The sequence below is a fragment of the Anomalospiza imberbis genome, chromosome 13 (assembly GCF_031753505.1).
Source record: "Anomalospiza imberbis isolate Cuckoo-Finch-1a 21T00152 chromosome 13, ASM3175350v1, whole genome shotgun sequence".
NCBI classification, from domain to species: Eukaryota; Metazoa; Chordata; class Aves; order Passeriformes; family Viduidae; genus Anomalospiza; species Anomalospiza imberbis.
Window position 1 is genome coordinate 17479115 of NC_089693.1, and position 23674 is coordinate 17502788.

Consider the following 23674-nt stretch of genomic DNA (forward strand, 5'->3'; position numbering starts at 1 on the left):
CCTTCCTGGGCTCTGAAGGGTCGCACAGCTAACATAGGGTAGGATATATCCCAGTGCATCAGCTGCAGTGGAGATGACCCCTTCTTGGGGGCAGTGTTGCTGTAGGAGGCCAGGTTGTTGCAGCATGTGTACATGGTTATTAGTGTGGGCTGGTGTGTGAGTTCTGATACAGTCATCTGCTTTAATAAATACCCTGATGGATGCAGTAACCCCCTGATTTTGGGGGGGTTGTTCAGCCAGTCTCCTGTTGTCCACCTTAACCACAGACCTTCACATTGTGTATGTGTGAGGCATTGTGTTTCCTTGACAGCACAGTGACACCTGGCTTCCTTTTCAGGCATTTTAGTTCACAAAGGCCCAAAGAAATTCCAAAATATGCAGGCAGTCTGCAGGCCTTGTTATTCTGAGCTGCACAGATAGTTCAGTTCTGCATTGCAAGCGGCTTTTGTCATATTTTCACCTAAACATTACTTAGGATGATGAATTGTTTAATATGCCATGGAGGAAATCAGGTTCTTCTCATCAAAACACAAACAATTTTCTTCTGAGGGATGTTCCCTTAAAGTCTTGAGCAGCATTTCTCTAAAGGAAAAAAGCAAAAAAATAAACGTCTTGAGAAGTGAATTGGAGGCGTGGGTTTGGGTCTTCAGATTTAATGGCCTAATTTTTTTTCTTGGGTGTAATAACTGCAGATTCTCTCTTACAATATTTGACTCCTAGTAAAGAGCTAATGTGGAATCCCCTCTTTGTAGCCTTTTCCTCTGGAAAGTGAAGGGTTTTAATCAAAGGTTAGTAAGCTTTTCCCTCCTCTGTCTTTAGTTTTGCCATGTGATTTGGAATGGTTTCTGGAATCTTTCCCTGGGTGCCCTTTCACTGGTCACAATCTGGGTTTATTCACCGGAGCCTCTTGCTTCCTGGCCAGATCCATGGTGTCTCATTCAGCTGAGGCCTGAGGCCAACACGGATCTGTTTGTCGCACACTTCCCAGTCTTGGGAAGCATTCTTCCCACTGGTCAGTTGGGTGCAGGTGTGCTGAAATCCTCCTGGGTCTTAGGTGAGCACTGGATGTGTTGTCATCAAAGCTGGGTGACTGTCTTGGTTTGTAGGACAGGTATCTGCCAAGGAAGGTGTGAACCTTCCTTGAAGTGAAAAAAAATACGATTCTTTTTTCTCCCAGTTATTGTAACTTTGAAATTAAGGAGCTTTCAGGCAAACACATGGAGAAAGGATTAACAGTTCTTCACTAGTACATGTGTGTGTGTAACAGGGCAGACAAACCCCAGCTCTGGCCCTGGCACAGACCGAGCACGATCCCAGTGCCAGCCTCTCCCCTTGCTGCAGTTCCGGGCCCGGCCGCCAGGGGCGCTGCTGGCTCCGGGCCGGGCAGGGCGGGTGCGGTGATTCCCCCGCGCCTGCAGGGGGCGCTGTGGCGCGGCCCGGCCGCCGCTCCCTCACGTGGTGATGGCGGGCGGGCCCGACAGAGGTTCAGGGCCGCAGCAGGAACCTCGGAGCGGCGGCTGGGACGAGCAGATCCCAGAGTCGTGAATGAAATCTGTCAGAAACTCCGCAGCTGTAGCAGGAGCCGTGAGGTGTCCCGGCAGGCGGGGCTAGGCAGTGGCAGCCAGCCTCCTGAACACGGCCGCAAGAGGCTCCCTTGGAGTGGGGAGGGGGCTCATGGTCCTGGTTTTTCCCCTGAGGCACTTGAGTAGATGGTGAGGGTCTTTTCCGGTGAGGTTGGGTGTAAAAAAGGTCCCAATCCTACGGCTGCTTTAATGAGCAAAGGCTCACCCACAGTAAGGAAGAGGCAGTCCAGGGCTGGGCTCCAGCAGTGGCAGTGAATTCTCCCCACAGTAAACAACAGCTCGACCTTCACAGTGAGAGGGAGCTAGGAGCTGCACCCAGCCCCTTTCCCCAGCCTAAAATAAAGTGGTAACTCTGCCCTTCCCAAGAGAAACCCCTCAGGTAAGAGAGTAGCCAGCTGCACCCTTCCCCCTCCTCCGCCTCCCGGCCACATCTTTTGTTCTCTTAAGTATCTTAGCAACAGATGGGACAACATTCTATGAGAGAAAGAAACAAAAGGAAAAAGCCTAACCCCCAATTGTGACCCACCTGAGCTTCAAGTGCAACGTGATTCTTCTAAGAAAATAAATGAAGTTCTAATAATTTAAATCACCTGATGTGTTCATCTGTTGGGGGCAAAGAGGAATCTTGTTAGCCCAAGCATTTTATCTACTTTTCTGCAGAAACCCAAAACGCCCCCAATCCTCTCTCCTGTCAAGCAGGTGTGGATGTTTCCTTCTGCACTGCACAGGTGAATCAGTGTGTGGAACTGCCTTTGGGTGTAATTAAATGTTTGGCTTCAGTTTATGTTGCAAATTTTAGTTTAAAAATACGCATTTGAGGGAAGTTGAGCTTGTGAATCCCATCTTGCTGCCGTGCCAAGTGCTCCGGTGTGTGTGGCCTGACAGACATAGTTGAATACTGTCAGTGTAATTGTGGCTGTGCTGAAATCCATGGAAGAGAAGCTGTTGTAAAAAATTATTTTCAGAGTAGACCTTTCCCTTCATTCAGCAGCTAAATGAGATGAAATCCTCTCCCACAGGGGATTACTGCAGCCACTATGGAAGTAAATAATGAGGTGCACTTGGTAAAGGGGAATTTTAGCCGAGCTAAAAGTGTAAATGCCTTGCTTTCTGCAAAGAAACTAACTTACTAACCACTACACCTTTATTTCTTCTCTTTGTTCGCCTTTTACCCTCCCTTCTGTTTCTTTCCTGCTCCTGAACTCCTGAGCAGGCATCATCGGATCGCCGAGGAGAATGGGAGATCCAGCCGAGCCGGCAGACAAATACCTCGTACTTGACATCTCATTTGGCTGCAGATCGACATGGAGGATCAGTGCAGGTACCTCTTCCTTCTGTTGTGTGCAGCCTTTGTGTTAAACCCCCTGAATTCTCCTCAAATTGCAGCAATGTTGTGGTCAGGAGAGCAATTTCATTGGTCCTGTCCCATACATTCTGCTCAAGCTATGGTTTGGGAGGGACCCAAGCTGTGATGGCCAACACCATGGCTTTTACTGTTTCAACAAAAAATTTTAAGCTGTTTTGAGCCCAAATTTGTTCAGCTGAAGACAAAAGGGAGTGGCATTAGTAGATCTGGTCTATAAAAGTACCCTCTACCCTATCTTGGTGGTGCCCTAGGGCAATACAGGCAGCTGAAGTAGGATTTGTTGTACATAGTCCCCATTCATACTGGGAAAGGAGTTGAGCTGTTCCACAGCCGATCACCACCAGTTTGAGGGCAGAATGGGCACAAGGTGGATCTCCAGAGGGCTGCAGTGGAAGAAGATGAGCAGAGGATGTGCAACAGACAGTGTTGGAGCTGGCACTACCAGTGTTTTTAAATTCCTGAAAAATTCCTATTCCTGTCCTGGTTGTCACTCAGGCTCACTGAGGGACCTTCTGGTACTAAAGCCAGAGTGAGCTGGCTGGACAAGCTGGAGAGAAGGTGCAGGAGTCATCCAAGCAAAGCTTTGCTGTGAGAGCTGGCTCTGCTGTCAGACACAACACCCTGAACAATGGCTCTGGTGAAATGGGAATTAGTGCTTGGAGCATGACAGAGCTGAGCCAAGGAGACAGGTAGTGCAGGATGTCCCTAAGAAAAATGCAGATTAGGTTGACATTTTTATTTATTCTTGATACTTAGTTGCACTTAATATGGTTTTGGCTTGATTAGCCTCTGTCCTCTTAACTTAAAGATATTTTACTGAGTAGCAGAAAAACAAAGATATGGAAGACCTGATGAATATGTAGCTCTGTTCTCAGATGTGAGCAGAGAGTAACCTGGAGAAGTGTCCAAGGTCAGGTTGAGTGGAGTTTGGAGCAACCTGTTGTAGTGGAAGGTGTCCCTGCCCATGGCAGGGAGTTGGATTAGATGAGCTGTAAAGGTTCTTTCTGACACAAACCATTCTGTGAATGTACCACTTCAGCACTCAGTACAGAGTAGATGTTTTTATTCATATTTTTTTATGTGAGTGTCCCGTTCCACAATAAAAGGAGCCAACAAGTGAGCCTAAAAGCCCTACAAGCGAGCCCCCACTCCCTCCTAGCAACCCAAAGCAAAGTGTCTCTCCTTGTGTCGTAAGTCAGCTGCTTTTATGTGTTAAGGTTTCTCCTACAGCCCGAATTCCCTGGGCGTTCTTTGCAGGCATCCAGGCATTTGCCCCACTGGGAAGTGGGGAGAGGTCACTCACAGTCTGATCATGGAGACTTTCTCTGCCCTGACTGGCTGTGAGGAGAAGCCTCCCCAGGGATAGGGCTGCTAGCACAACATGTACAGCTCTTACAGGAATCTTTCTTCTCATGTATAACATATGTTGAGGCATAAATAAAAATCAGATTGGTCCCTCTCAATGAGGGGAATGTTTCCTTGTGACAGCAGCACTGAAGCAGCCCTAGGAATGGGAAGAGTTGCCAACCTGAGCAGTTTACGAGCTCCTTGTGCTACTGTAAGCATTAAAATTCTGCTCATCTGCATTTGAGAGCAGGAAATGTGCTGTGTGTGGCTGCTAAGCTGCAGAGGCTGGAATTGTTCCTCAGCAGACGCCCCAGCTCATGCTGGACCTTGGCAGGTCAGCAGCTTCGAGTCACCATTAAGGCAGAATTTGCCACATGAAAATGAAGTGGTGGCATGTGAAAAGCGAGGAGGAAAATCAAAGCATGGAATGAATTTAACATGCAATTTAACAAGTAGCTGAACAAAGTGTGGGAAGAGCCCTGGGAACAATGCATTTAAGTGCCAGTGCTCTGCAGATCTTCATGGGAAGCATGGGGGTCTGGAGAACCCAGGGCAGCCCAGGTGTGATGAGTAAGGGAAGGGGTGAAGACCAAGGAGTTGTCACTCAGGGAGAGCTCTGAGCACCATGTGAGCCGAGTTCTAACCTGTCCTGGCAGAGCCCAAGGGGCCTGGTTGGCGGAAACAGCAGCTCCTGGTGTTCAAATTAAGTGTGTGCTCAAAATGAACATAATGTGCTGACTAGGGGACATCTGCTCCAAGAGCTTCCTTCCCTTCATCCTTCATGGTCAGATCATCTAGAGCCACCAGGAGTTCTGGATACCACCCCTATCCCCCACTCCATGGGAGATGCCTCCTTTTACCTTGTAGAAAGGCTAAGAGGAGGAACAGGATGGGGAAACCAGGTGTCCTTACAGATCTAAAGCCAAGAGCAGCTCCCAGTTTTCACAGCAAGATGCTGGAGCCTGTGCTAACATCCAGGTGAAGCATGGAAGGGTCGGCCAAACCTACCTCCCATGCAGGTTGCTTTGGCGGTTGTCGTAATAATGAAGCAGTGATTAGTTACCCAGAAAATTATGTGGATGTCTTGGTTTGAAAGACAGATGTCTGCCAACAAAGGCAGGAACCTCCCTTGAAACAGAAAATATTACCCTCTTCCTTCTGAATTATTATAACTTTGAAATTAAGGGGCTTTCAGGCAGAGATATGAGAAAAGTAGTTCTTCAGTAGTACGTGTGTGTGTAACAAGGCAGACAAACCCCAGCTCTGGCCCTGGCACAGACCGAGCACGATCCCAGTGCCAGCCTCTCCCCTTGCTGCAGTTCCGGGCCCGGCCGCCAGGGGCGCTGCTGGCTCCGGGCCGGGCAGGGCGGGTGCGGTGATTCCCCCGCGCCTGCAGGGGGCGCTGTGGCGCGGCCCGGCCGCCGCTCCCAGGCAGTAATGGTGGGCGGGCCGGCAGAAGGGATGGAAAAGGCGCTTCCTTTGCAAACCCACAGGGGCAGCCGGTCCCGGTGCCTCTCTGGATGGTGAAATGAGCTGCAGCAGGAACGCCAGAGTGGCTGCTGGAATGGCAGAGGCGAGCACACCTTGGGGTGGCAAACAAAATGTAGCAGAAACTCCACAGCCATAACAGCAGCTGTGGGGTGTCCCAGCGGGCACCTGGTGCTGGGCTAAAGTGGAGCAGAAACGCCCGAGGCAGCAGCAGAAAACAACCGGGTAGAGATGCGCCCTCTGGGAAGGGAGAGGGGTTCAGTGTCCCGGTTTTTCCCCGAGTAGATGGTGAGGGTCCTTTCCAGTGCGGTCGGATGTAAGGTCCCAGTGCTGCAGCTGCTCTTAGGAGCAAAGGCTCACCCACAGTAAGGAAGAAGCAGTGCAGGGGCTGGACTCCACAGTGGCAGCGGCTTCTCCCCACGGTAGCAGCAGCCCTGCTGTTCAGAAATCTTGCAGTATCTCTGCCTTTCCCAAGAGATAAGCCCCCAGCTGAGAGAGTAGCCAGCTGCATGCTTCACCCTGCTTGGCCACTTCTTTTGTCTTTTAAGTACTGGTTGTTACCATCTCTTAGGCAACAAATGGGACAAAATTCCCTGAGAGAAAGAAGAAATAAGAAAAATCCTAATCTCCAGCAGTGAAGCTGCTGGGAGCTTGTGAGCTGGATGGTTATCCCTGTAATGGAAAAGCTGGAGTGAGCCATCATCTCAGGTGTGAGGCAAAAAGAGATGAGAGATTAAGTCAGTAGGTCTGGGGCAAGGACGTAATTCCCAAAATTGGCCGTGTAAGGAATGAGACTTGCGGATTGAGGCTTCTTCCCATAGTACTGTCAGGCAACAGGACTGAGCTGCTCACCTGTAAAGGTGTCAGGAGAAAACAGTCAGCATTGTGCAGCTCGTGTGTGTAGACAGGGCTGGCAATCAGTGCCCACACCAGTGCCTGCACGCCCAGAGGGGCCTCTCGATGCCAAGTCATGTGCTGGGCACAGGAATGTGAGCTAGGGAGCACACACACAGGCCCCTGCCTGCTGCTCTGCTTTGGCTGCTCCAGCCTGGAGACTCCAAGGCATCCACAAAACTCAGCAGCCTCCTGAGAGGGTGAAAAAGACAGGAATAAATGGTTATTTGTCAGGTTTCCCGTTCCCTCAGCAGCCCTTGCCAGGGGCGCCTCGTGAACGGGGTGTTCCTTTGTGTTGCAGGTGGTGAGCTCAACCAACGGGGAGCTGAACGTGGACGACCCAACAGGAGCACACTCCAACGCACCCATCACAGCGCAGGCGGAGGTGGAGGTGGTGGAGGAAGCTAAGTACGTTTTCTTTACAACAGGCTTTCCACTGGGTGGTCATTATCCTTCTCCTGGGAAGCAACCGGGGACCTTTTTCTGTGGCAAAGTCCTCAACGCTCGTGTCCCATGCCCTTTTCCTTGCGTATTGCTGCTTTTGTGCATGGTGCCTTCAGTGCTGCTGCTGCTGCTGCTTCTCTTTACACTTGTCATGCCTGGAGAACATAACTCTTACTCAGAGCATGTATTGCCAGATAGACATTTCAGTAGCACAGATACCAAAATACCGGGAGCGGATCTCAGGAATCCCGGTGAACAACCCCCATTGCAGAGGGAGAACACGATGTGCTTTCGTGCTGAGAGCGTAGGAGTAGCTTGAGCATCATTGGTCTGAGAGTTGTCACTTCATTTCTGGCTGTGAGAGGTGGGTGACAGGTATCCAGAAGAGTCTGGAAGTAACTCTTGCAGGGAGAAAGTGCTCCCTCTAAGCTGACCTCTCCTGTAGCTTGTGGTCAGATGTGAGAGCTGCTGTCAGAGCTGCTGCTTTGACCATTTTGCCTCCTGTCCTGTGTCCGGCACCATCATGTAACCTTTTGCACCTTCTCACCACCTCTGAACTAAACCAGGACCTGTCACTGCAGAGTCACCACAAAGTTCTGGCACCCCCCAAATGAGGGGCCAATAGGCCTAGGACTGCCTTTGAACTGGTCAGTGCTGAGACATGGCCCAGCTGCCTGGTTGTTATTATTTGACTGCGTGATACTGGTGACACTTGTCCCCCATTGTTTGCCTCAACCTTTGCGGGCACTTCTGTATGAAGAGGAAAAGTGGCAGGTGTAAGGAAGGGTGTATGGAGGGAAAAGATCCCTAGGCGTCCGTGCTGGTTGTCCTGAAGGTCTTCTGCTCTCTATTCCCCAGTCCCTCGGGAAGCCACGTGTGTGGGATGTTGCTCACTGGGAGCTGGCCTGGCCTTGATCCCAGCAGCCACAGACACACCTTCTCCTCCCAGCCCAAGAAGCCTTGGATTTGGTGCAGGCTCCTCATCAAGCTGGGAGGGTGGGGGAGATCTTGAGGAGCAACTTCCAGAGTGGGCAACACTCCTCTTAGATACAGGTTGTGTGGCCAGCAGAGACCACCAGCTTGGCATCATGGTCTCTGAAGGGGGTCCTAGGACATGTGGCTCCTAGGATGGGGCAGATTGTCATCCTCAACAGTTCTGATCCAACAACCCAGTGCAAGGAAGATCCACAAACATCACATGTTTGTGCAGCGAGGCCAGGTCTAGCCCCCATTCTGTTTGCCAGGGAGACGTCAAGCCAGGTGGGAAGGAGCTGTGCCACCCAGGCCCTATCCCACAGCACATGGAGCTGTCTTGTCTCTCTCCAGCCCTTGTTTGTGTGCTCCCAGATTGGTTTTGGAGGTGCTGGGAAGCAGAGCATACACTGCTTTGCACTGCCAGGTTTGGGGTCTCTTGTATTTCCCAAATATAGATCACTTAATTCTGTTTGCCACAGGGAGGGCTTTGTCTTTCCTTACATCTCTGATCACAAATCCCCTCAGGCACACAAAAAGGGCAAAGGACTTTGGGATTCTGCTCCGCAGAAAAGGGTGCCAGAGAAAGCTGGCAGGAGCCGGAGCTGGAGCTGGAGCTGGGCTCTGTGTTTTGAGATGATGTGCTGTAGTGAGATGGGCTTTCCCTGGCACTGCACAGGCAGAGCCGTGCCAATGGAGTGTGCTGGAGAAAAGCTCTGGATTCTGGCAGTGGGTGTCGCTGGAGGGCAGGTCCCAGGTGTAGATCATCATCAGGCCCTTCTGCTGCTGGAGCTGCAGGGGACAAGAGCTGGTGGTGGCCCAGAGTTCCTTTCTGATCCCAGCCCCAGATAAGAATGTGGGGGGTCTGGTGCCTCCGTGGAGAACGGGTGTTTGTCAGAGGCCTCGTGCCCATGGAAGAGGTGGCGAGGGCAGAGTGGTGTGAGTGCTGGGGCGGGCGGCGGGCAGGCCTGGTGTGTGTCTGCCGCTCTGCACTGCATGTTTGCATGGCTGCAGTGACTCGCTTCCATCCCACCTCTGTGAACTAATCGCTCTTTCTTCCTTTCTGTGTTTTTTCTCTATACTCTCTGTAGCTGCCTGAAAATGCTCAACTTGTGGTGAGTCCCTCTCTCCAGTCCACATGCAAGGGGGAGCGGACCAGACTAGACTGGAGTTGGCAAAAGCAAACCCACCAAACGCTAAAAAGGCACAAAATCAAAGCCAACCCAGAGCTGTTTTGATTTTAGGACCATTTGCAATATTGGGGAGGGCATGGGCTGTGTCTGACCGGCCACACTAGGCTGAGGGATTTGGCTGATCTCTGAATGGATGGATGCAAAATCAGATTTTAATCCTTTCCTATTTGGCTTTCCATCTCCCCCAAACGTTTACGTCTGTGAGCAGATGATGCCTGATGGAGTTGGGCAGAGTCGGGCCGAGGCTGGCTGAGCCTCTTGCAGGAATTCCTCACGCAGACGGTTACAAAGGGAAACCCTGCACTGAGTATTGAGGAGAGGGGCCAGTCACTTCCTTGGCAAGTCTCTTCTTGGAGAAGCACAGGCCAGAGAGGATGGAAGGACAAGGCCAGGGAGTCCTCATTAGTGACAGAGCCCCTACTCAGAGAGGGTAGGTGGGAGGTGGCTCCTTTCCAGCCAGCTGAGGTGCAGGTGAATGGGCTTCTCCAGGAAAGAAGGGGTGGAAAGGTCGGGATTAGCACTGGTCCAAGCCCAGCTTGGGCCTTTATCAGAGCTTTGAAGCTGCAGCTGTGATGTCCCCGTCTCAGGTTGTCCCAGGAGGTGCTCCTTGGTAAAACCACGTACCCAGTAAGTGAAGGACCAAGCAGACACTCAGATGAGTTTGTAAGTTCCAGGGTGGGCTGATGGGTGGAAATTGTCACAGAGCAAGGGAGCCAAGCCCGTGTGTGGTGAGGAATGTCCTTGTTGGATGGGAGACTGACTCTGCCCTGCTCTCCATAGGCATCGCCTCCAATACCTCTGGCATCTCTGGCTTCTCTGTATGTCGTAGTCTGGGGCTGTTCTCTTGGGCATCATCTGCATGCAGAGAGATCACGTTCTGTAACTGTCAGCCTGCCTTATCCTTTTATTTTGGTGTTTTGCCTCTGCGTGTCTGAACTGCCAGGACTTCCTTTCCTGAACCCTTCCCTGGACCTCTGAGTAGAGCCTAAAAAGACAGTCACAAGGAAAACCAGCCAGAAGTCAGTCAGCTCCCTTTGTTTGGTGCCCAAGGAGTCGAGTGCTGCTCAGCCCCTTCTTCCCTTACCTGCTGCATGCAAAACCATCACTCATGCATCCTCCATCCTCTCCCTGTGACGTCCCCCTTACTCACCATCGCACAAGCCATGAAGGAAGGTGGCTACTGTGGGAGAAATGCTGCAACAGGCTAAAGCAGGACATGGTGGCAGATGGCCCAGGACAACAGAATGCCAGAGCAGTTCTAGGGTGCGGGTTCCAGCCTGGGATGGGGGTGCTGAGGTGTCAGACAAACACCTCAGCGTGGGTGGGCAGCAATGGAGGCATCGCTTGCCCTGCAAGGACAAGGGCTTTGCATTTCTCCTCGTCCCACTGCCAAACTGGGTCCTTTTGGGAGCCTAGAGACAAATCATGGATATCAGTCTCTGCACTGGGAGGGGTCTCTCCTCTTGGGGGGCAGTGGGAGCTCTCCATGTCACAGGGAGAGTTGTTTGTTCTCCCAAGCAGTCTATCTGTGCTGGCAGGCTCAGCTCATGGCAGGTTGTGCTCACACATCGCTTTTGCACCCAGAGTGAGGCTTGTGCACCCAGGGACAAGTATCTGGGTGAGAGTTCCTCCAGTTCTGAGAGGACAGGGGTGTAAAGCTGACATTCCATGAAGGACCCCATGAAAAATAGTTTGGAGAAGATGTTAGAGTGGTTTGGAATGTTTTTAGCCTACAACAGATTGTTGTAGGAAAAAACAGTCTTTGCATCCTTACGTTTGCCTGCTAGAGCTCAGGGAGCATTTCAGCAACACTCAGGCACGTGGTTGGATTCTTGGGGCTGTCCTGTGCAGAGCCAGGAGTTGGATGCAGTGATCCTTATGGGTCTCTTCCAACTCAGGATCTAAGACTTAGTGGTCTACTCTGGTTGCTTATCCAGGCATCCCTTCCAGCAGCCTGAAAGAGCAATCTTCCAGCATCACCCGGGCTTCTCCAGGGACAGCTGTCCCTGCAGATGGAGAAAGACATGTAGCTTGGGAGGACTCACACAGATGTGCAGAGCATTCCTGACAGTGGGCTGAGGGTAGAGAAGTAGATACATGTTCAACGCCAAGGAATTCTGCAGGAAGCCAGGAGGAGTTTAGGATCTGGACGACTGCTCCCAGTGTATCCCACAGGGAACCCACCACTCCTCACGGTTCAGCTGCGTTGGGCGTTCCTCTCCCCACCTCAGCCTCCACTCTCCATCCTTCTTGCTTCCCCTAATCCTGTGCACCACCCTCACATCGGATGGGGGAAGAAGCAGGGGTTCTGCATCCCAGCACTGAGTGATTGATCCAAGGTGGAAGCTCTGGTTATCATGAAAGGTTCAGTAAAGAAACCTGGTCTCTGAGCCGAGGTCTCTTTGGAACTTGTTTTTTTAGTGAACAGTAGTGAAAACCATGTGTCTTTGTGGCCAGAGCTCACCTTCCCTGTCCACTTCCTCTGGGGTGGGACAGAGGGAGTGGAGCACCTGGGTCCCTGTTTTACTGCTTTCCCAGATTGCTCCTTGTGTTCCAGTGGAGCCTGGGAGGGAGAAGCCCAGCTGGGAGGGAGAAGCCCAGCTGGGAGGGAGAAGCCTGGCCGGCGCTCTGGGGCCTGGCAGTGAGACACCCCAGCTGGCCGCGGCTGGTCTCCCAGTCCAGGCTGGTGGTGTCATCCACCCACCAGCACCTGCCCCCGGTCCCGGCAGCGTGCTGGGGACCACCACGGGCAGAGATGCTGTTGCATGAGGACAAGTCGGGGGATGGCGGGGACATCATGGGGGCATCACAGGCTGCCGGGCATGGGGCTGACTCTCCCTCCTTGTCCTTTGTGCCCCAGGTGCTGCTGCTTCTTTAAGAGGAAACGGAAGAAGACGGCTCAGCGTCACAAGTGACCGGTGCCTCCTGGGCCTTGCAGGAACCACCACGCCTGCAGCTCCAGCCCTGTCTTACTGGAAGGGGCTTCTCTTTAGGAGGGAGGAGGAGGAGGAGGAGGCATAGGAGGAAGAGAGAAAAATGAAAAAAAAAAAAAAAAAAAAAAAACAAAAAACAAGTGACATTTTAAACCAAAAAGAGAAGAAAACGTTCCAAAACAAACCACTCTGGGGTGGATCTGCTGAATGGTCTCCCTCATTCACTCCAAGCCTGAAGCTCCTTTTGGGACCAGGACTGTGGCTGGCTCAGGTCTTGGTTGCCCTGGGAGGGGGGCTGGCTGGCTGACCCTCCTTCCCATTGTTTACGGTGAAGGCATTGTTGTCGCAAACCTGAGGACTGTGCTTAGTTCCTGCTCACTTTCCTCCCCTCCCTCCCCTGCACTCTGCTCCTCTGTCCTCCTCCCTCCTTAATTAAGTGAAGAAATTCCATAGGCTCGATTGGCTGTGGAGAGGGCAGGAGGATGCGGGGCAGGCAGGAGAGTTGCTAGGAGAAGGGCCTGACTGCTGCAGCAGGAAGAGGCAGGTTCTCTCTGTGGCTCCTTGGGAACAGTTACACTGTAATGTGCAAGCTGTGAGAAATTTGCAATCTACTGTTCCAGTTAGGGTTTTTTTCCCCCGGCTCCCTTGACACCTCCCTCCTGTGACAGTAACAGAGCAGTGTGGATTGTTTTAAAGAAGCTGACGTCGTTGCACTTTTTATTATTTTTAGCATTTACAGATGCACATTGTATCTGTGGATCTCTGCGTGGCCACGCCAGCGCAGGCAGACATCCAGCGGGGAGGATGGCGGGGTGCACGGAAATGCCCTTGAGTGGGGATGTCCACAATCCTCGTGCCAGTCTGGGGCTCCTGATGCCCACCTTGGGCCATGCGCTGAGGAAAGCATACTTGAATTTCCAGTCACCCTTCCTAGCTGCCAGTGAATGTCCTTTCCATGGTTTCCTACACCGTGCCTGACCCAGCTGGCCAGGAGAGGCGAGGCTGATGCCCAGCATGGGCCGGAGGGAGCGGCATGGCCTTTGCCAAGCCAGAGAAATTTGTGCTGGTCTAAGAGGTAGATCAGGATTGAGTTTCCTGAGAAACAGCCATTTCCTGAAGCGTGGGTGTTTCTCGGTGTGGGTAGCCAGGAGCCTTCCCAAATCCCTCCTTGGGCTGGTTGGGAACCTTCTGCAAGAACATATTAGTGGGAGGAAAGCATCCCCAGCAGGGGAGAGGATAATTCATGCCTTAACACTGATCCCATCTCCCGATGGTCAGATAGGTTTGCCTGGAATCGCCTTCACATCCTCTCTGTGAGCATGGGGCAGGTGCAAGTTCACCCACACCATCCCACCCTCAGAGCAGCCATGGTTCTCCTGCACCACTTTGAGCCAAACCAATAGCAAGGAAAGGGCTTGGGGTGCTTTGCACACCCAGAAAAACAATGAAATCTTGCATCCAACTGCAATGTTTCCCAAATTGGAGGAGATGAGGCTGCCAGGGGTTACTGGAGAGGTGGCGGGGCTGTGGGAGAACTCGAGCAGCTTTGGGGAGGTTATAAGTAGGTTCACTGGACTTTGTCTTTCCACGTGTGACACCAGATCAGGCTGGAATAGTTCAGTTGTCATAAACTTGGGCCTGGCTTACCCAAAAATCTTGGAGAGCATAGAAGGAGGAGAGGGAGACACTAGATCTCATTGTAGTTTATTCGATTTAATGCTAATCTATGTGGCTTGGAGTTCACGGAGCAACATTGCCAGGAGGTTCAGTTTCCCTGGCTGGGTAGGAGCAGGCTTAGAGGGCAGGAGATCAGCCTGGGCAGCAAGCTCTGGGCTTGCTCCTCGTGCATTCCTGAGTCAGGCAGACACTGGTGTGGTGCCAGGCTGGAAAAGCCTCCCTCCTGGCCAGGATTCCCGCAGGGCGTCTCTTCTCCATTCTCTGCTGCGTTCTCTCCATGCCTTATCCCAGTGAGCGCGATGGAGGCGCAGAGCCCTCGGTTCACGCATGCACCTCCTTCCTTCCCCCTTAGCAAAGCGCTTTCCTCCGGCCAGGCCATGGGCCAGGGCAGGAACAGGGCAGGAAGGGCACCCCTCACCTCCCGCAGGCACGTGCCAGGTGCGCGGCCCTGTCCCCTCCTGCCGCAGGGAGGACACGGCCATGGGCACATTCCACCTTTCTCTTTCCAAACTCCTCCGCTGCCAGTGGTTCCCAGAAGCTGCGTCTCTGGCACAGGCATTCCTCTCTCTGCTGTAGGAAACCATGGTTTGGCATCTTGGGAGGGTGTCCACGGGCACAGGCGCTCCCCGGGGAGCCGCCCTGCCCGCTGCCGACAGAGCTGGCCCTGAGACACTTCCGTTGCTGCCCTCCCAAGCCCCACTAAGTGCCTGTCACCAGAACTCGATTCCTTCTGCATCTCCTGCCGTGTTTGGTCATTCCTCGCTGCCTCCTCTCAAGGAGCAGCTTGTAGTTGCAGCATATGTAAGTGTTTGCAGGGTGAGGGAGGGCGGGGGGGAAAGGGGCCATCTCAACAGGTTTTGTTCCTAAATGTTTTTGGTTTCTTTTGTTTTGTTGTTTTTTTGGGTTTTTTTTTTGTTTTGTTTTTTTAAGTGAATGTATTTGATTGTTTAGAAACTTTCCTGACCTTGTTTTTAAGTGGGTCGGTTTGAAAGCTGTTTCATGGTGACCCACTACAGCTTCTCTCCGGAGATACGGTGTTCTTTTAATCCTACAATGATGTGTTTGTAGGGGAGGACTGTCCCCCCACGGCATGCTGGTAATGCTCACTTGTACCAAGCCCTCTTGCACTATAATCGTACGTTGGACTCTTCAAAAAAAAGGGCAAAGATGTGGGGTGGCTTTTTAACAAAAAAAAATTTAAAAAAAAAAGAAAATAAAGCAGGTTACCAGCAAGTCCTGTGCTTGAGGGAACCGCTGTCCCCAGGGAGCTTGGAGGTGACAAGGAGACGCAGCCAGACTGAGCCAGCCATGCTGTGGTAGGATGTAGGGCATTAACCTGGGCAATCCCTCCTCTCCTTGCTGGGAGCAGTTGGCAGCCGGGAGACCCAAGGCAAGGGGAGGGCTCCTGGCGCAGGTGCCTCTGACGCGGCTCTCGGCCCTCCAACGTTGCGATGCAGTCTTCTGAGGTATCAAGTGAGATGATTTTTTTTTTTTTTCAATAAAACATTGCACTGCTGCATTGTTCTCCATGAATAGAAGTATTTATTACCTCAGCCTGACCATGGCACTTGTGTTTTGTCTTCCTTTGGCTCTACTGGGCGCTTGTGTCACCCTCTGCTCTCCTTGGAGGGGACAAGGGGGTGGGACCTCGTGGGACCTTCTCAGCACTTCGTGCTTTACAGCCGTGGGTGGTTCAGCCCTATGGAGCTCAGCCAAGGCACGGTGGGACTGATTTCCCTTCTCCCCGGGCACACACATTCCCACTTCAGCCGTCCTGGAATGCAGGATGCCCTGTCCCTGAGGCAGAAGGGACCACAGGGAGAGGGGTACTGGGACCTGCCCCCTTGGCAAGGCTGTGGGATAAAAACTGAAGGAAGGAGTGAGAGAAGGCCTAATTCCTCTTAAATACCTGGAGAGGCCAGGCTGGAAGCACGCAGGATTTTCTGTGGTGTTGCGGATGCTTAGCACCATCACTGAAGGTGTCACTGCCCATGGCAGGGGTTAGACTTGTAAAGGTCCCTTCGAACCCAAGCCGGTCTGTGACTGCAAATCCTGGAGTTAGCTGGACGTGTGGGAATTAGGTTTTCATCAGGTCCGGGTCAGTGTCAATCCCCAAAAAGATAAATCTCAAAGGTGGAGATGTGGGTTCCAAGGGTCAAGGAGGGAACCTTTGAGGTTGATCTCCTTGTCAGACTGCACGCGTCCCCAGACCAATATTTGGGAGCAGGAAATGAAAGCTCATGCTAAAAATGGTACATTCAAGGCTGGGAATTAGGGGGGGAAATGTCACACGAGAGCTCACAGTGTGGAGCAGGTTCCAAGCGGGGGAGCATTTTGGTTCAGGTGTCTCCGAGTGCGTACAGTGCCGGCTGCTCTCAAGGCGAGTGGGCTCTCGGGTGGCATCTCTTCAACGCCACTGCTCAGACACTGGACCCGCAGCCATTTAGCTCGCCGGGGGCTCGGCTCGTCCTCCCGCCGCGGGCGCGGCCACCGGCTTCGGGAGCTCGATGTCCCCCAGCGCCGGGGACCGCGGCTGCTGCTACCGGGGACACACGGGGCCCCGGGGACACGGGGGGACACTGCGGGACACGGCGGGACAGCCGGGACACGGGGGGACACGGGGGGACACGGCGGGACACGGCGGGACAGCCGGGACACGGGGGGACAGCCGGGACAGCCGGGACAGCCGGGACACGGGGGGACAGCCGGGACAGCCGGGACAGCCGGGACAGCCGGGACAGCACCCCCGCTGCCTCAGCTCCCGCCCCCCGGCCCTGCCCATTGGCCACCGCCACCCTCGGCCCCGCCCCTCTCCCGCCTCCTCCCCCTCAGCGGCCAATCATCGCGGCGCTCCGCTCGTGATTGACAGCGCCGTGGCCGCCCAGCGAGGGGCTACGTGGCATACGCCCGCGTCCCGCCCGGCCGGAAGGTGCTACCTGCCCCCCCCGTGGGACGCTGTTGGTCGCGCCCGGGCGGGCGGAGCGGGCGGGCGCGCGGCGCGGGCGGTACCAACTCGCGGTGCGGGCGGGGGTGCGCGGCGGGCGTGGCCGGATGCCGGCGGCGCGGCGGGCGCTGTGGCCGGGCTGCGAGCGGCGCAGGATGAAGGTGCTGGTGGCGGCGGCGGCGCTGGGCGCGGCCCTCCTGCTCCTGCTGCCCGCGGCCTCCCGCGCCGACGAGCGCAAGAAGGGACCCAAGGTCACCGCCAAGGTCGGGGGGGGCCGAGGCGGGGCGGATTGGGAAAGACTCCGTGGGGGCAGAGCCCGCGTGGGGCGGGGGGGACTGGAGAGGCGGAGGTTGGGGTGAGGGGCCCGGGATGGGCTGGAGGGGACGGGGATTGAGCGGGCCCGGACGGGCAGGGTGGGGGAAGGCCGTGAGGGAGGGAGGGTCGGGGGCACCTGAAAGGAGGGAGGCGGCCTGGAGACAGCTCCGGGGGAAGCTGACGGGGGCCTGGGCTGAAGGCCCGGGCGGGGGGGAGTCCGGCTGAGGGGAGCGGTGAGGCTGCTAGGGGGATGCAGCCTGGGGTGTGGGGCACCAACCTCCCTCACCTGGTGAGCTTTTGGGCCTGGGGGGAGTTGGAGGTTGGACTTTTGGGGGTGGGCTGGCCCAGCAAGGCGAGTCTGGCTCCCCTGATCCCCCTCACCTTCCTCCGCCCTCCCCCAAGGTGTTCTTCGATCTGCGGATCGGTGAGGAGGATGCGGGCCGTGTCGTCATCGGGCTCTTCGGCAAGACAGTGCCCAAGACGGTGGAGAATTTCATGGCCTTGGCCACCGGAGAGGTGAGGAGCCCGTGGCGCCCTGGGCCTCACCTGCCCCCGCTCGGGTCCTGCTTGGTGCCCTGGGGCAGCGCTGGGGCCATGGAGCTCTGGTCTCTGCCTTCGCCTCACTCCATGTTCTCCCTCCACACCCCCAGAAAGGATTTGGCTTCAAGGGCAGCAAGTTCCACCGTGTGATCAAGGACTTCATGATCCAGGGAGGAGACTTCACCCGTGGTGACGGCACTGGAGGTAACTTGGCGGATCCAAGCCACTGTCTCGGAGTGAGACAGCAGCTGCAATTCCAACCACTGCAGGCCTGTCCCTGGGACCAGCGCAGAGCTGGAGCTTGGTGGAATCAAGTGGGCATGGAGCTCACAAAGACATGGCCTCAGAGCAGAGCAGGGCTAAGTGCTGGGGTGCTGGGAGCCTCCTGCTCCAGTCCCTTGGTACGGGGTGCTTCCAGCTCCCTGCAGCAGCTCATGTCTCACGTATCCCTGTGGCATCAGTGCTAGTCCCTGCTCTGGAATTGCTCATTCCCCCACCCAGCTCCTGTTGGAGCTACCACCACCATCACCCCTACCCTGACATATTCCATGAAACCACTGCGGCGTTTTTGTCCCCGCTTTTAGGAAAAAGCATCTACGGGGACCGTTTCCCTGATGAGAACTTCAAGCTGAAGCATTATGGGCCAGGCTGGGTGAGCATGGCCAACGCTGGCAAGGACACCAACGGCTCCCAGTTCTTCATCACCACCGTGAAGACGCCGTGGCTGGACGGGAAGCACGTGGTGTTCGGCAAAGTGCTGGAGGGAATGGTGAGGGATGGGAGAAGGAAAGGGGTCGGTGCTCCGGGGAGAGCGAGACCGGGCAGGGCTTGGCCGAGCTGGCTGTGCCCACGAGTCCCACTCTCACACTCTGCTCCACCAGGACGTGGTGCGGAAGGTGGAGAACACAAAGACAGACAGCCGGGACAAGCCCCTCAAGGACGTCACCATCGTCGACTGTGGCACCATCGAGGTGGAGAAGCCGTTCGCCATCGCCAAAGAGTGACGGGACCAGGCCCTGCTGTGGGACCAGGCTGTGAGGGGCTGTGGGACGGGGGCTGCCAGGCTTCCCCTGCCCTGGGGCCACCGGCTCCTGCTGCGTCCCAGTGCCCGGCCCCTCTCCCTGCTGCCTCCCAGCCACTGGGACAGGGCACAGGCTGCTCTTCCATCACTTTTGTAAGAAGCACATGCACCAATAAATGTGACCAATGTGTTTTTTAAAGAGCTGCCTCTCTCCTGCCTTCAGAGGGGTGCAGATCACTCTGCATCCCTCACCCAGATGCACCCCTCAACCTTCCAGCCCCACTTCCAACCTTCCAGCTTTGACATTTCATCCAGCTGGCCCTGGGTTTGCTTTGCAGAATTCCACAGCACAGCAGTTTGCCAGTCAGTCAAATCCAGGAGATTTATTGCACAAAAGCCTGGATGCAGAGAGGTTTCCAGCACCATTCAGCATCCAAAGGCTCATACTGCAAGCCCAGAACAGCAGGGGGGAAGGCAGAGCTCCTGCTCTGCCAACAAAGGCACTTTGCATGGTGGTGAGAGAGCAGTTCCCAACATCCCTACGGCTTCTCGCACCATTTCCCCGCCCCAGCCCAGCAGGGATGTGTGAGTTTCACCACAGGGATCCTTCTCTATCACCACTGCATCCCTGGGTCCTGGGTGGAACTCATCATTCCAGAGGCTCGGGTGCTGCCTGGCTGGGGACACAGCTCAGCGGGAGGTAGAGGCCCTGCAGGACCCCACTGAGGATGGTGTTGGGGAGCAGCTCTGTGAGGAAATGGGGCTGCTGTAATAGCTTGTTCCCTCCTGCGCCCGTTAAAGGAGAAGCACCTTTGTAGGGCCCAGAAGAGCCTCTTGGAGGTTTTGCAGACCTGCTCCACAGCTCTGCTCCTTACCGGTGCCGTGTGGCCGCACGTAGGGATCCCAGCAGAAGCCGACAATGGGGCGCTGGGAGGGCAGGAGTCTGGTGCTGCTGTGGAAGAGGGGACATCAGTCCTCAGCCTGTCCCCACCATCCCCACCCCTGTGTACTCAGGGTGCCTAACACAGGGCAGGGGTCAATCCCGGTGCCATGTGGGATAACCTTGGTGCCAGCAGAACTCATCTACTCACGGGGGGCTGCTGGCCTTGGGGCTCTGCTGGCACCGCCGCACCTTCAGGAAATCCAGGATGTCCTGGGGCAGCTCCTCATTGTGGTACAGCACACCCTGCAATGCTCCAGGGGGGGTCAGCACCCCAAAAAACCCTCTCAAACCCACCACCATGTGTTCCTCACCCCTAAAAACTCACCCTGAATCTGCCATACACTCCTCACCTGCAGGTAGACCTCCAGGGCCTGCCGGCGCTGCTCCAGCACTTTGGGCATCCAGTTGGGGACATGGCGTGCGGGGAAGTCGGGAACCTTGCAGGTCTTCTTGATCTGAGGAAGAGTGTGGGAGTATCAAGGCAGGCCAGAGAGGATGAGGCCAGGCCTGCCATGTCCCCTCCCTGCAGAGCTGGGGGCTCTCACCCGCTTGTGCAGTGCCTGGAACTCACTGTAGCGCTTGGTCACTGTGTGCCGCCGGCCATTGCACAGCACCTCCACCCGGAACACCTGCGACAGGGACAGACAGCGAGTCCTCATCAGCCCCAGCCTCACCATCCTCATTGTTCTCACCACCTTCATCACCCTCACCATCCTCATCAGCTCCAGCCTTATCATCTTCACCATTCTCATCATCCTCACCAGCCCCAGCCTCAGGACCCTCACCACCCTTATCACCCGCACCATCTTCATCAGCCTCACCACGCTCATCAGCCTCCCAGGGGAGTTAGGGGCCGCTAACACACACCTGTGGAGAGCACTTGGGACACTTCACTTCTCTAGGACAGGCAGAGACCTCCAACCTCCAGGGCAGACCCCCAACACCCCCATGGCCAATGGGGGCACCATGGGACCAGGCAGGACCCCCAAAAGCAGATGGGACACAATTCTCCCCTCCCGAGGGGAACACAGCAAGGTGTGACATCCCAATCCCCACCAAACCCCACCAGACAGTTGGGCCCTGGGGCTGTCAGGGATCCCCAAAACCTTGGGTGTGCAGGGACACCAGGAAGGGGCACATGAGGACCTCAAACCAATGGGACAGAGGGAGATGACCCATCTTTCCCCAAGGCAGGTAAGGCCCTCTACCTAGGGATAGTCATGGATCTCCACCCTCCTGGGGAAGGCAGGAGAACCCCTTCTTTCCCCACACAGCCCCCCCACTCCACTCCCCAGGACCAGTGGGGATCCCCCAGGCCAGGGACAGCCCCTGCTTTCGAGGGTGGGTCCCTGAAGACAAGCATCTCCATCCCACAGTGCCACAGAGGACCCCCCAGGCCAAGGTAGAAGGGCGGAGGACCCACCTCAGACCCACGTCAGAAAGGAACCCTGTGGGAAGCTCTGCCCAGCACCCCGTGGGCCAGGGACCCCCATCCCCTCCCTGTCAAGGGCTTCGTGTCCCCCTGCCCAGAAAGGAATCCATGAGGACAGTTGGGGACCTCTCCTCAGGGCAGGTGGTCCCATCTGCCCCTCTCTCCCCCTGCCTCCTCACTCGCCTGGATAGTTGGGATCCCTGGGAGGAGGTAAGGGCTGCTGGGAACCCCCCAAGCACTTGGAGCATGTGGGGACACCCTGGTGGGCACACTAAGGCCCCCACACCCTCCACCATCCAGGGCAAGCAGGCACCCTCATGTCCAGGGCAGAGGGGGCACCTAGAGACAGACAGGGACCCAACACCCTGGCCAGGGGGCATTTCATCCTTGCCATTCCAGGTGTAAAGTGTTCTCACGGGGACCCTTCAGGGGCGCTTGGATGTTGCACTCCTGGGGGAAGGACACAGCCCCATCCTGGGTGCACAGGAATATGACAAGGACCCCCATGGGAACAGAGGAGATACCCTCGACAGTGATGCCCCTTCCCCACCCCTCCCAGGGGTAGAGGATCACTGTCTGTCCTTCCCTCTTGCCCCAGCAGGGATCCTCTGGATGCAGGCAGGGACAGCCACTCCTGGGCATTTGGGGACAGCAGGGAGAGGGAAACTTGGGGACATCCCACCCCCATGGCAAATGTGGGACACACATCCCTGGGGCAGATGGGGGTACCCAGGCATAGACAGGGACCCCGTAACCCTCTGGGGTCAGAGGGGATTCCCAGGGTAGAGGAACACCCCCAGAGGGTGGCCTCTGGGCCAAGTGGGGTGCCCCAGTTACAGCTGGGAACCCTCAGTCCCTGACACACATGGAGATACCCTCCCGGGCAGGTGGGGACCCTGTGGGAGCAACAAGATCCCCAGAACAGGACCCCGGGGAGGGACAGGAAGAGCCTCCAAGCCCTGGGGCAAGTGGAGGCACCCCTGGGATGTGGGGAACCCTGGGGACAAGGCAGGACCCTGCACCCCCAGGACAAGAGGGAAGCTGCGGGACAGACACAGTCCCGACTTCCAGGGCAGAACGTGTCCCCAGCAGGGGCCCAGGGCAGGCAGAGACCCCTGGGGCAGGGGGCGACCACCCAGGGATACTTGAGGACCTCCAACCCTTGAGGCTGGGACACTTAAAAGGTCACCTGGGGGAACAAGGGGACCTCCAGTCCCAGAGCAGGTGGGGCATCCCAGGGAAGGATGGGAACCCCCAACCATGGGGGACACAGGGACCTCCCCCCTTTCAAAGGTAAAGGGTCTGTGCTCCCCCGGGCTGGGACCCTCCAGCCCCGTGGCTCTCCAGCCCAGGCCAAAACAATCTCACCTTGCCCAAGTCCCCCATGCCCTCCTTCAAGGGCAGCGGGTCCCCATCGGCAGCGACCCCTGTGCGGATCTCTGCCTGCAGCCCCCGGGTCAGGGATCCCGCTGTGTCTGTCGGGGGCTCTCCCGGGGGTGTTTGGGGTCCTCCAACCCCAGGGCCAGGGACACCCCCACCCCGGGGGCAGAGGGCGGCGCTCGGGGACGAACAGGACACGGGGGAGATGGGACATGAGAGCCCACCAGGCCCTGGGTTAGGGCGGAAGCAGCGCTGGGCAGGGAGAGACCCCTGGGGAGAGGTAGAAACCTCCAACCCCCGCAGCCAGCGGGGACAGCGGCAGGCAGGATCCCGCACCCCCGGACCAGAAACACCCCCTTTCAAAGGCAGAGGCTCTGTGTCTGCCACCGGCAGGGACGGCCCAGGGACAAGCAGCGACCTCCATGCCCAGGGCACGTGGAAGACTCCGGGGGCAGAGGGAGACAAATCCCCCCGGGAGCACAGGGTGAGTCCCCCATGGGAACTTGGGGGCCGCCTCCAGTGCTAGGGCAGCTGGGGCCCCCCAGAGCAGGGACACCTCCTCCGCGGCAGGGAGCCCTGGGCAAAGGCAGAGACCTGCACTGCCGGGCGGGGTGGGGGACCCCTGGGGACAAGTGGCGACCCCCAGTTCCCGGGGCAGAAGGAGACACCCTCAGCCACCCTTCCCCGTGGGCAGCCAAACCCCCACGCCCGCGGCAGGGGACCCGAGCGCCGCACAGCCCCGTCCCTCACCGTGTGCGCCCGCTCGGGGCTGCGCGCAGCCGCCGGCGGCTCCGCCGCGGGGATGGAGACCGCGATCATGGCCCGGGGCACGGCGGGGCCGCGGGCGGGACGGGCCGGGGCCGGGGAGGGACCGCCCCGGGCGCCCTTGGCGGGGTCACAGCCCCCGGACATCCCGGGACGATCCTGCGGCGCCGGAGCAGCACAGGGGAGGGAGCCGGGGAGACGCCGCAGGGACCCGGTTTACAAGGATAAGGGGAAAGGAAAGAGGGAAGTCAGCCCAAGCTGCCTTTTCTCTTTTTTAACGGGTATCGGTTTTGATAAAACGCACACGCGAGGCGGGCAAGGGGGGGAAGGGGCAAACCTACCCCCGGGTAGAGGTGGGGGGGGGGTAGGAGCACCACAGCCCTAAGAGCTCCACCATGGATTTCTGGGGAATGCCACGAAGTGGGATTGCTACAGAA

The 23674-nt window shown here is 56.3% G+C and overlaps 3 protein-coding genes across 6 annotated transcripts in view; 2 read left to right on the forward strand and 1 right to left on the reverse strand.

Annotated features, from left to right (window-relative positions):
• Positions 1-15115, forward strand: part of CSNK1G1 (casein kinase 1 gamma 1) — a 100138-nt gene extending 85023 nt beyond the window's left edge. For 2 of the 3 annotated variants that reach the window (XM_068204258.1, XM_068204259.1), the window contains 4 exons: positions 2797-2904; positions 6980-7086; positions 9186-9209; positions 12148-15115. In XM_068204258.1, the coding sequence (XP_068060359.1) occupies positions 2797-2904; positions 6980-7086; positions 9186-9209; positions 12148-12202 (294 nt within the window). In that variant the 3' untranslated portion in view covers positions 12203-15115. The remainder of the gene's footprint in view (positions 1-2796; positions 2905-6979; positions 7087-9185; positions 9210-12147) is intronic. The other variant, XM_068204260.1, reaches the window with a different exon arrangement.
• A 1738-nt stretch (positions 15116-16853) lies between these two features.
• Positions 16854-18916, forward strand: PPIB (peptidylprolyl isomerase B). The gene is made up of 5 exons (XM_068204262.1): positions 16854-17104; positions 17559-17672; positions 17807-17900; positions 18281-18465; positions 18578-18916. The coding sequence occupies exons 1-5, from the start codon at positions 16949-16951 to the stop codon at positions 18698-18700; spliced, it is 672 nt and encodes a 223-aa protein (XP_068060363.1). The 5' UTR covers positions 16854-16948; the 3' UTR covers positions 18701-18916.
• A 157-nt stretch (positions 18917-19073) lies between these two features.
• On the reverse strand, positions 19074-23399 carry SNX22 (sorting nexin 22). Of its 2 annotated transcripts, none has more exons than XM_068204265.1 (6): positions 23223-23399; positions 20206-20289; positions 20011-20115; positions 19809-19903; positions 19593-19666; positions 19074-19464 (listed from the first exon to the last, which is right to left on the reverse strand). In XM_068204265.1, the coding sequence occupies exons 1-6, from the start codon at positions 23382-23384 to the stop codon at positions 19367-19369; spliced, it is 618 nt and encodes a 205-aa protein (XP_068060366.1). In that variant the 5' UTR covers positions 23385-23399; the 3' UTR covers positions 19074-19366. The 2 variants fall into 2 exon arrangements, with proteins under 2 accessions (XP_068060366.1, XP_068060365.1); XM_068204264.1 differs by having other exon boundaries at positions 19593-19669.
• Between the last annotated feature and the right edge of the window lie 275 nt (positions 23400-23674).

What these genes read in the sequence shown, in the direction of transcription:
- PPIB (XM_068204262.1), top strand. Translation starts at nt 16,949, where the DNA reads ATGCCGGCGGCGCGGCGGGCGCTGTGGCCGGGCTGCGAGCGGCGCAGG. An exon ending in CCGTGGTGACGGCACTGGAG is followed by an intron (nt 17,901 to 18,280) that starts GTAACTTGGCGG and finishes CCCCGCTTTTAG; the next exon opens with GAAAAAGCATCTACGGGGAC. An exon ending in GCAAAGTGCTGGAGGGAATG is followed by an intron (nt 18,466 to 18,577) that starts GTGAGGGATGGG and finishes CTGCTCCACCAG; the next exon opens with GACGTGGTGCGGAAGGTGGA.
- SNX22 (XM_068204264.1), bottom strand. Translation starts at nt 23,384, where the DNA reads ATGTCCGGGGGCTGTGACCCCGCCAAGGGCGCCCGGGGCGGTCCCTCC. An exon ending in CCCTGGAGGTCTACCTGCAG is followed by an intron (nt 19,904 to 20,010) that starts GTGAGGAGTGTA and finishes GGAGCATTGCAG; the next exon opens with GGTGTGCTGTACCACAATGA. An exon ending in CGTGCGGCCACACGGCACCG is followed by an intron (nt 19,465 to 19,592) that starts GTAAGGAGCAGA and finishes ATTTCCTCACAG; the next exon opens with AGCTGCTCCCCAACACCATC.